The 12,120-nt window shown below is 33.3% G+C and overlaps 2 protein-coding genes across 3 annotated transcripts in view; one reads left to right on the forward strand and one right to left on the reverse strand.

Moving 5' to 3' along the window:
- Lrp4 (LDL receptor related protein 4) overlaps positions 1-12,120 on the forward strand; it is a 409,566-nt gene that overhangs the window by 176,958 nt on the left and 220,488 nt on the right. The window lies entirely within an intron of this gene.
- Positions 2,249-7,370, reverse strand: LOC136853697 (uncharacterized). The gene is made up of 6 exons (XM_067129640.1): positions 7,293-7,370; positions 6,710-6,779; positions 5,737-5,868; positions 5,206-5,309; positions 4,283-4,432; positions 2,249-2,790 (listed from the first exon to the last, which is right to left on the reverse strand). Exons 2-6 carry the CDS (start codon positions 6,777-6,779, stop codon positions 2,737-2,739), a joined length of 510 nt encoding a protein of 169 aa, XP_066985741.1. The 5' UTR covers positions 7,293-7,370; the 3' UTR covers positions 2,249-2,736.

The following is a 12,120-nucleotide window of genomic DNA, read 5'->3' on the forward strand; positions in this document are numbered from 1 at the left end:
GACTACAGCCTGTTCTGTTTCTAAATTTCTTTAATGGCTACCTGTCCGTTGTGCACGAAAAAATAATAATAATAATAATAATAATAATAATAATAATAATAATAATATTCTAAAGGGTCCACAATAATGTAATTGTTAAAGGCTCGAGCAAAGTTTAATAATTATATTATTGTGGATCCTTTAGAACATTTATATACTCTCGTGATAGTAGTGTTTTTCTCCCAAATAATAATGATAATAATAATATTGTAAATCAATGTTCTTATTTTCATTTGAGAGCCAATTTCATTCTGAAAAATAAAAAAAAAATATTAAAAATCCTATATTAACGACATTTCCTGCAAAACATGTTCAAGGAACAAGCTCACAGATCATATGTTGTAATAACTTATTCGTCTGAACGGGGATGAGACAGACAAGTGTTCCAAACATTGCTCTTTTTTAGCCTTTGCAATTAACCTTCAATAAATATCAGTGGAACGCAGGTTCAGACTCGAAGCTAATGAGTGGATTCCAAAGAAGCAACAAGGAAACCCGTTCTCAGAAACACCATTAAAATCTCTGCTTCGTGAAAGTGGAGTTTTACTACCTCTGGTAAATTCTCAAATGTCGTTTAGAGATGCCTTTTCTCCTTCTCCGTCTGAATTCTAGAATACCTTAATTCTTTCAGCATTTTCAAAGGCTGGAATTTTTCGTGGGTGTAGAGACGAGTCTGAATCCCGCTTGGGGACTTTGTTTCTCACGAGAGAGAGAGAGAGAGAGAGAGAGAGAGAGAGAGAGAGAGAGAGAGAGAGAGAGAGAGAGAGAGAGGATGCACTGCAAGCATGACAGGTAGAGAAAAAAATAGGTACACTTGAAGATATATCCAAATACTTTTATGTGCTTGAGAGAGAGAGAGAGAGAGAGAGAGAGAGAGAGAGAGAGAGAGAGAGAGAGAGAGAGAGAGAGAGAGACGTTGTCTCATCTGATCCTTATAATAGAATTCTGAAGAGTCCTCAGAAGGTTATGTAAGAGAGAGAGAGAGAGAGAGAGAGACTTTGTCCCATCTGATCCCTTATAGAATTCTGAAGAGTCCTCTGAAGGTTAGGCAAAAGAGAGAGAGAAAGGTTGTCCCATCTGATCCTTAAATAAAATAAGAGTCCTCAGAAAGTTGTTTAATAGAGAGAGAGAGAGAGAGAGAGAGAGAGAGAGAGAGAGAGAGAGAGAGAGAGAGAGAGAGAGAGAGAGAGAGAGAGAGAGAGAGGTTGTCCCATCTGATTCTTATATAGAATTCTGGAAGAGTCTTCAGAAGGTTATTCAAGAGAGAGAGAGAGAGAGAGAGAGGTTGTCCCATCTGATCCTTATATAGAATTCTGAAGAGTCCTCAGAAGGTTATTTAAGAGAGAGAGAGAGAGAGAGAGAGAGAACTCCACAGATTACTTGCAACTTGAAAGTACAAGCATTGTATCTCCACCTTGTTCAGACGAAACTATTCCTATTCATAACTTCTTAGGCAGACTTCCTTGTCTGGCTTTACACGAAATGTTCCTTTAGAACCTGAAAAAGACATTTATGACATTTAAAACTACAGTTCCTCATGCTAAATTATATCATTCGGCTCAAGAACTGAAGAGAAAATTGGCTTTGTCATTTAGAGTTCGTCCCCTGTTTTCTGTTTCATAGCAAGTCAGTTGTTTGGTGTGTCTTTGTTATTTGATTGTCACCAGGAAGGGAATCCTTGTGTTTATATTTGTTTCTGTAAAGGAGAAGTGTTTAATAATAATAATAATAATAATAATAATAATAATAATAATAATAATAATAATAATAATAATAATAATCATAATATATGAAGGTAAGGGGCCCTCTCTCTAACATGTTTTGTTAAAGAGAATGGCAGCATCAGTGGGATTGATTTTGTATATGGACTTCTCAATTCTTCTTCTTATGTTCCTCTCATCAGGGCTGATATTTGCTAATAGCTGGCCGATGTTTATAGTCCTTACCCAGACTGTGAACATCGGCCAGTTATTAGAAAATATCAGCCCTGACGAGAAAAAAAATAAGAATTATTGAGAAGACCATATATAAAATCATTTCCACTGATGCTGCCATTCTCTTTAACAAGATGATAATAATAATAATAATAATAATAATAATAATAATAATAATAATAATAATAATAATAATAATAATAATAATAAGTCGTGCACTTAGCAGGATGCCTGCCAGTGTGACGGAAATGTTGGAGTAAATCAAACAAAATCTTTACTCAACATACTGCTTTATTAATTTTAAAGCCTCAAAATTACTAAAAACAAATGGATATACAATAAGAAGTTGTGGATGTGCTCTGTGATTTAATGGCGTCTCTAATGGTCATTAGGTACATTATTATGTTATTAATGAATTTTCCTTATTCTGTGTCTCGAAGTTACGAAAACATGGACAGTGAATTCTATGATTTGTGCTCCTTCTGATCTTATCGTCCTTAAGACGTAACTTTGGAGACTGCTTACTTGCTTTTGACATTGGAAAGTCATCATATTAAACAGGACATATATGAACTTATTTCTCCACGAAACATATTCTCAGGTGACCAGTGCGACTTCTGTGTTTAATTTCTGCTGTTATCGGTGCTCCAGTCTTGTTGACCACATTTGATAATTCGGCTCTTTTTTCACTTTGAATCTTGTGACAGCTTAACATAAAGGAAAATCAGAACATTTGTCTTGGAAACACTGAAGGGTTGTCCAATCACTGGAGAGCTTGCTTGCAAGCGTCGAGCAGACACTCGTTGTACATCAGGATCTGTAGTGGAGGGAAAGAAATGAATTAGTGAAGAACTCGAAATTGATTGGCGTAAATGACTTAAATTGTGACGCCAGTTATAAAAGGTAGTGTGATGCTGATAAAATTACGTAACTGTGAAAACTGTTTGATTTGTCTAAAAAGATTTTAGTGGGTTTAAATGTGCTTAAATACTATTATTATTATTATTATTATTATTATTATTATTATTATTATTATTATTATTATTATTATTATTATTATTATTATTATTATTGGAGAAATAAATCCACAGTTATGTATATGTACATGAACATAACCGTGGATTTGTTTTTCCATTCAAGACTCATGCTACTATTATTATTATTATTATTATTATTATTATTATTATTATTATTATTATTATTATTATTATTATTATGAACTTACATTTATATATATATGAAGCCAAAACAGCCATAAACTTCTCGGCAAGAAAATTACGGAGTTTAGGGAGAAGCACAATTAACCCAAGTGAAATGATGAATATTAACATCATTAAAATAATGATGGCTAACGTGAATGCTTCATATTTACCGAAATGTTCAACGGGAATAATAATTTTCCTTGAGTATTTTTATTTTTGCCTAATTTTCTTAGATTATTTAGGAGGAGTACATTACAAATAACTGTAGAATACTTAATTGGTATTCGACTGTGGTTTCTCCCTGATTACTTTGCACTTTTTTTTTTCCTTCATGGGGATTATGATGGAGCTATAATAGACGTGGTCTTAATTTGTAACAGTATATCCCGCAGGGGGTTAGGGCCGTCAGTACACCTCACGCGGTGCACTGTAGGCATTACTTAAATTTCTTTGCAGCGTCCCTTCGGTCCCTAGCTGCAACCCTTTCCGTTCTTTTAACTGTACCTCCTTTCATATTCTCTTTCTTCCATCTTACTTTCCGCTCTCAAATAACAATTGATTCATAGTGCAGCTGCGAGGTTTTCCTCTTGTTACAGCTTTCAGACTTTTTACTGTGAATTTCCGTTTCAGCGCTGAATGACCTCATTGGTCCTAGTGCTTGGACTTTGGCCTAAATTCTATGTTCAGTTCAATTCGTAACGGTATGAGCTGACAGTTCGGTATCCCCAGGAATTATAGCTAATACTGCTGTTGCTCATCTGCCCCATTTAAAAATTATATTTGCCCCTACTAGTTCAGTTTATTTATATTTTTAGTAAACACAAGTACAGTGCAAATGCGAAATTTAAAAAAATTTGGCGTCCCTGTAACTTGCTAAAAGCTCCCTCCTCCTGAGGTATTATTCCTTGACTCATTTTTCTCTCCCTAACTTGGACTTTACTGTGAAATATATTTAACCTTGCGAAAAGCCTCCGCAGAAAACGCTTAACAGATACAGAAATTCATAAACGTGTTGAGTGACCATCACGCCTTAGTTAATAACCCAAGGAATATAATCGTGCAGTGTGCATCTTAAATTCCCGGGACCAGAGAGTTTTGAATACTCACGGGAAACGCCGCCTGTGTCGTGTTTTGGACGCACACTGGGACCTGCAGCTTCATTTGCTCTGCCAGAGCACTGGGGCCGTGGTTGGCAATAATGGTTTTGGATATTGTGTCTTGAGCTGCCGTTACGTTGACGTTGCCATTGCTGTCAAGCTGGAAAGAGAGCGTGTGTGTGAGCCTGAAATGCTATAGTTTAATTTATATATATATATATATATATATATATATATATATATATATATATATATATATATATATATATATATATATATATATATATATATAAAACATGTATATGTGTTTGTTTTTGTATGTGCTTTTGTTTATACACATATGCACATATGTATATATGTAAAATTGCTAACATTATACATTTTCCTATTCTGTACGTTAAATACACTTGTAGGAGGTGTCAATCAGTATAACTAAGTAATTTCACGCGATTTGCGATTACAAAGTTGATTCTTATGCAGTTTTAAACCGTGTTTTATTACAGTAAGAAAAATAATTTTTCTCAAGTGATATAGTAAAAAATAATTGTTCTCAAATTGTATAGTATAAAATAATTTTTCCCAAATAATATAGTAAAAGATAATTTTCTCAATATAGTATAGTATAAAATAATTTTTCTCAAATAATATAATAAAAAATAATTTTCTCAATATAATACAGTAAGAAATAATTTTTCCCAAATAATATAGTAAAAATAATTACTCTTAAATGACAGTAAAAAATAATTTTCTCAAATAAAGTAAAAATAATTATTCTCAAATAATGCAGTAAAAAATAATTTTCTCAATATAGTATAGTAAGAAATAACTTTTCCCGAATAATATAGTAAATATAATTACTCTTAAATGACAGTAAAAAATAATTTTCTCAATATAGCACAAAATAATTATTCTCAAATAATATTGTAAACTCACGAGTCCTCTCCTCGCCATGCTCATCGCCAAAGCACAGTTAGAATTGCGATCCTTCATCTCTTCAGTGATAACTCGCACTGCGTCCGCTTCCGTGCCTTTGTTTGCTGGAGTTAAGAGAATGATTAATGCTGGGATTAGATCTTAGTGTATATATATATATATATATATATATATATATATATATATATATATATATATATATATATATATATATATATATATATAATATATATATATATAATATCTATATAATTATATATATAATATCTATATTACACATATATATATATATATATATATATATATATATATATATATATATATATATATATATATATATATATATATATATATGTGCCTACTGTTATCTTAACTATGAAACATTCTCTTCACACTCTTATGCAGGCAAACCTCTCCTTCAAAGCATGGAGGAATGCACACAAATAACAAAAAAATCCGTGTGTACATTTGTTTGCACTCTTAAACCTATAACTACTTATCAATACTCTTATGCATTACACTTATAATTACCATTTTTGTTGGCTCCAGTCTGGTCGGCGCACATAGCATTAATCTTGTCAGCGCCATCTGTCGCCACGCCCGGTTCCGCCCTTCGGGGTTTCAGGTAGGCAAAGCACCTCATGTCTTTGTGATCAGCGTCGACTTCGAAAGCATTTCAGAATGTTAGTTTTTGTAAGCTGTGATAATTACATGTGTTGTTGGTGAGTCTGTCTTTAGCAGACAGACGCCTAACTGAATTGTTCTGGAATGACTTTTGTGAGGCAAATGATGTTTCAGTAAAATCACTTTTATTGGGTTACATTCGGCGGTGAGTTTAGGTCACTTTAAACGATCAGTTTGGGTTACATTCAACGGTCAGTTTAGGTCACTTTAAATGGTCAGTTTAGGTTACATACAACGGTCAGTTTAGGTTATATTAAACGGTCAGTTTAGGTTACATTCAACGGTCAGTTTAGGTTATATTAAACGGTCAGTTTAGGTTACATTCAACGGTCAGTTCAGGTGACTTTAAATGGTCAGTTTAGGTTACATTCAACGGTCATTTTGGGTTACTTTAAACGGTCAGTTTGGGTTACATTCAACACTCAGTTTAGGTCACATTCAATGGTCAGTTTAAGTCACTTTAAACGGTCAGTTAGGTTACATTCAACGGTCAGTTTAGGTCACTTTAAAAGGTCAGTTTAGGCTACATTCAACGGTCAGTTTAGGGAACTTTAAACGGTCAGTTTAAGTTTCATTCAGCACTTTAAACGGTCAGTTTCACATTCAATGGTCAGTTTAGGTTACATTCAACGGTCAGTTTAGGTCACTTTAAACGGTCAGTTTAGGCTACATTCAACGGTCAGTTTAAATTCTAAAACTTTAGATTTTTTTTAACTCGAACTGTATTAGAAACATAAAACTGTCCAATAATTTTTGAGAAATAATATAAATCACAGCAATCAGCGACTCGTTCTGTGACTGATACATCGCACTGTCTTACCTTTTGGCGGCGAAGAAGCGACCGCCACGGCGCTCAGAAGAGCAGCGGTCAGCAAAGTGAATTTCATCATCTGGAAAGGAAATTTGCGTTTACTGGCTGTTCCTAATGTCTGGGATGGGGATTTGGCAAATTTCTTGAAGTAACGACAGCGTCTGCGTTTAGAAAGAACGTACGGTAATATGCGCACACACACACATACACATGTGTATATGTACACATGTATATATATATTATATATATATAAATGTGTGAATGTATATATTTACATACTTACATATACAGATACTATATGAAGAACTAACTAAGGTTAATATTAGCGCAGGTGTAATTGGAGACTCAGATAATGAATTACAATAGAAAAATTGTGGCGTACTCCCACCTACTATTTGAAGGGCAGTTTATGCATATATAAATATAAAGATGTATGTATAGATGTGATATAATACATATATATGTGTGTGTCTATGTGCATAATTATACATATATATATATATATATATATATATATATATATATATATATATATATATATATATATATATATCTACTACGCTAGCAAATGTTTCTGGCGAGAGCACCCTACCTTTTCCTGTAATGTCTCAGGAGTTCGACGACCAAATGACGTACTCACCAAGGGACCGAGTCTATTTATATAGTGAATTTAGATCTCATGACCCTGATGATAATCTTTTGTCGTTCTGGGGTGGTGGGGAGGGGGATGGTTAGAGGAAGCTAATGTACGCTCAGTGATTCATATATCCGGTTCGCCAGAACGTGAAATTTCTAGAGAGCGGTTGTGGGACGGCGCGTTTATTTACGGAGGAGTGACCGCAAATTGTATCTCTTTACCCTTTAAATGATAAATTGCGCTTTTATTCGTAAAGTTGCCGGGGAGATGACGCAAACGTTTTATATTTATTTTTAGCATTTTTATTTCTATTTCTATTTTTTGGGGGGTATTTTTATTTTTAGAATTTTTATTTTTTTGTATTTTTATTTTTGTTTTTATTTTTTTGTATTTTAATTTTCATTTTTAGAATTTTTATTTTTAGTATTTTAATTTTTTGCCTGTCTGCCTGCGTGGTTTGTATGTTTGTGTAGTAGCTTTAATAATAATAATAATAATAATAATAATAATAATAATGGAGAAACAAATCCCACAGTGACGTATATGTGCATATATTTAAAGATCAATCTTTACGGGAAGCTTTGGGAAACTTCGATTCCCCTTTTCAGTCAGATTGTAAAGGAGAATCGAACAGATTCCCCAAAAGATTTCTGTACAGATTTATCTTGAAATATATGTATACATATACGTAACTGTGAGATTTGTTTCTCCATTTCAAGATTCATGATACTATGAGTATTTTTTAAATAATAATAATAATAATAATAATAATAATAATAATAATAATAATAATAATAATAATAATAATAATAATAATAAATAATAATAAAAATAACAATAAATAACAATTATTAATTATTATTATTATTATTATTATTATTATTATTATTGAAGATTTTGATTATTATCAGGGGTCACGTAAAGCAGATATAGTCCAGTTATAATAATAATAATAATAATAATAATAATAATAATAATAATAATAATAATAATAATAATAATAATAATAATAATAATAATAATAATAATAAAAATAATTTTATTATTATTATTATTATTATTATTATTATTATTATTATCATCATCATTGTTGAAGATTTTGATTATCAGCTGGGATCACGCAAAGCAGGTATAATCCAGTTATTTGTCTCATAGAGCATTAAGTTCTTTTGAACAGTGGTATTGTTGTTGCTTCTGGAAACTTCCTTTAGCTGTATTTGCAGTTTATATACGGTAGAGAATGTCGACATAAGCCTCATATGTCTTAAATACTTTTTCTAAATATTTTTGCTTTTTTTGTTTTGTTGCTTGTGTTTATCTGCGAGCCTCTGAAGAGAATTGCTTGCATTTTCCTGAATTTTTGTTTAATCGTTTTTGCGAGCGGCGTGGTTTTTTTTTTTTTTTCAAGGCCGATTGACTAGCCTGAGGTTTTTCTCTTTTTCGCATAGAAAACCTGCCTATATCACTGATTGCCGTCTGAGTGACAACATAAGACATAAGTTTACATATCAATATATTAAATTTTTTCTTTAGTTTTCTATAAAAGAAAACTATTGAGATGGCTTTGTCTGTCCGTCCGCATTTTTTCTGTCCGCCCCTCAGATCGTAAAAACTACTGAGGCTAGAGGGCTGTGAATTGGTATGTTGATCATCCACCCTCCAATCATCAAACCTACCAAATTGCAGCCCTCTAGCCTCTGTAGTTTTTATTTTATGTAAGGTTAAAGTCAGCCATGAATGTTGATCTGGCGCCGCTGTAGGTTCCAACAACACAGGCCACCACTGGGCTGTGGCTGAAAATTTCATGGGCCGGGGCTGAGAGTTTCATACAGCATTGTACGCTGTACAGAAAACTCGATTGCGCCGAAGAAAATTCGGCGCATTTTTTACTCGTCTTTTTCAAGATATAAGGATTTCCAACGGCTTCAAACGCGCGCGTGCGGGAGCCCTTTTCGACCTAATTTGGGTTACTGTAGAACCTGTTTCTCTTCCGACTATCAAACAGTATTTTGGGATAAGGTTCCTCACCACACTTCGCCATGTTCCAGGTACCTAATTTACTGCTTATGTCAACAAAGGCACAGTGATTTCCGGCAGAACTGGGGTTTCAAACCTCGACCCACCCGACTCCTGTCGACAAGACAGATTATAATAAACTGTCAAACATGTGCTTGAAGCATTTCCAATGTGATTGAAGTTGTTGTTTGGGATATTTTGATGTTACTGTTTTGTCATATTTTGATGTTACTGTTTTGTCAGTCAAGATTCGTGCGTGCGAATGTCTCTGGAAGACAGTTAATTCGTAGCTCATAATTGTATTGATAAATTCTGTTAGTATCGTATTTTATTTTTTCACAAGCTTGCTGGCACACGCTGCTCGCGCTGGAACCCGGCACCGCCTTTCCCCTACACTCCTGACTCCACCCGGGGCGGTCAAACAGGTTTGCAGGAGGAGAGTGGATTCTCCCCTACCTACCCCTTGCAGGAGGAGGGTGGATTCTCCCCTACCTTCCCCTTGTGGCGGACAAACAGGTTTGCAGGAAGAGGGCGGATGTCTCCCCTGCCCTCCCATTCCCCACCTGGGGCGGACAAACCAGTTTGCAGGCGGTGGGTGGCTGCGTCATGCCTCCCCTACTGCCACCCGGGGGAGGACAGACAAGATCCACTTGGATTTTATTATTATATAGATTTCAAAGAATACAGAGGCAGTAGATATAAAACCCTTCCTATCCTCCGCAACAGAAATACGGAAATAGATAGTTCCACAATTTCTCGCCATAAGAAAATAATACAGATTAGCGCAGCAGAAATAGCAAACTACGTCATTGGTGTTTCTGGTAAGAAGTTGCACATACGGAGGAAAAATCTACCCTGAATAATTTTAGTCTGTTTTCCTTTCGTCAAAGGAATCCATATCTGTGAAGAGTGACTGGGGGAGATTACTTGCTTGGAGAAGGGGTTTGATTGCTTGCATTGTATTTCAGTCCGTGTAGAGTTCCGCTCTCATAATTGCTTGCTGCTTTTCTGAGAATTCCGATGCGTAAATTAATTGTGCAAGTATGGAAAGGAAAGCCTTGGATATAATGAATACGAGAGGCTAATGTGAAAACATTGTAAAAGAACAGCTGGAGGAAATCTTTGGAGGGGGGCGGGTCTCTGGTGCCAATTTCTAATGCTAATTATGTTGAAATGATTTAGAACTTCTGTTGCATTTTAACTCAGGAACTTTAAGATAAATTAATCAGTGAGGAAAAGGAAATTCATTTCAAGTTATCACAGTAAATTAACAGTCCAAATTAAGTTGAAGGATTTAGAACTTCTACCGTATTTTAATTCAGTAACTTTACATTGAATTTATCAGTTAGGAAACGGAATTTTTTTTTTAAATTTATAAACTGAAAGTAGAAACAAAATAAAGAAGTAAATGCTGACACCTTGAAAGGGGAACTTAGCACGTTAAACTTGTCAAGGATCTGAATATTCCTTAAGCAACTTCCCGATATGTCGAGAATGGTTTGTCTTAGTCACACTCGTATAAAAAGATTTTTGTTTTTGTTAAATTTGCACTGGCTTACCCATTTCTTTTTTATTTTTCCTCAACCTTGAGGAAATTTTGAGCATTACGTATATTTTAGGAGGCCTTGAGATGACTGCATCACTTGCGGAATGTAATGCTTTTCTAGATGCTAGTCTAACATGCATATATATAATTTTCAAAACTTTACTCCCCTTTTTTTAAAAGAAGAACCATGTAAGATTTTTTTCCTTAGTCTAGTTTTACAGCTTTCAAATGTAATTCCTAAGGAAGAGCTTAACATTCTGGTTTGGAATGCCGGTATGTGAATTGGTGACTGAATAAGTATACATGGTACCATAATTAAGTCATTTTCCCGGTATGGTAGTGATTGCTTTTCAAGCGCGGTGATTATCCATACATCTTTTGCAAACCTCTAGGCAAGGTCGCCGTATTTACATCCATAAATCCCATCTCTCTCTCTCTCTCTCTCTCTCTCTCTCTCTCTCTCTCTCTCTCTCTCTCTCTCTCTCTCTCTCTCTGTATGTATGTACACACACACGTATATATATATATATATATATATATATATATATATATATATATATATATATATATATATATATATATATATATATATATATATATATATATATATATATATATATATATATATATATATATATATATATATATATTATATATATATATATATATATATATATATATATTATATATATATATATTATGTATATATATATATATATATATATATATATATATATATATATATATATATATATATATATATATATATATATATTATGTATATATATATATATATATATATATATATATATATATATATATATATATATATATATATATATATATATATATATGAAGAATAGGAGTATTCACATTCTCAGTGGGTCTTGAGGAATGAGGTTGCTACCTCACTGCCACCCTCTTTACCCCAGCTGAAGTACATACGCACACACACACACATATATAATATACACACACATATATACATATATATAACCATTATTTTGAGTTCTCTTACCTCCAAATTCCTGTCCAATAACGCAATTTATGCATTCTGAAATAATTTTTAGAATGGCTTTTCCTTATTCCCTCTTGTTCTGCTCAATTGCTTTGGGAATCCCGCCAGCTGTTAGGGTTAATTAGACGGCAAAATAAACGAAAAGAAATTAATTAGATAACAAGACTATCGACATTCTGAACTTCATTTTTAGTTTTCTGTAA

This window comes from Macrobrachium rosenbergii, chromosome 27, assembly GCF_040412425.1.
Source record: "Macrobrachium rosenbergii isolate ZJJX-2024 chromosome 27, ASM4041242v1, whole genome shotgun sequence".
In the NCBI taxonomy this organism is placed as follows: Eukaryota; Metazoa; Arthropoda; class Malacostraca; order Decapoda; family Palaemonidae; genus Macrobrachium; species Macrobrachium rosenbergii.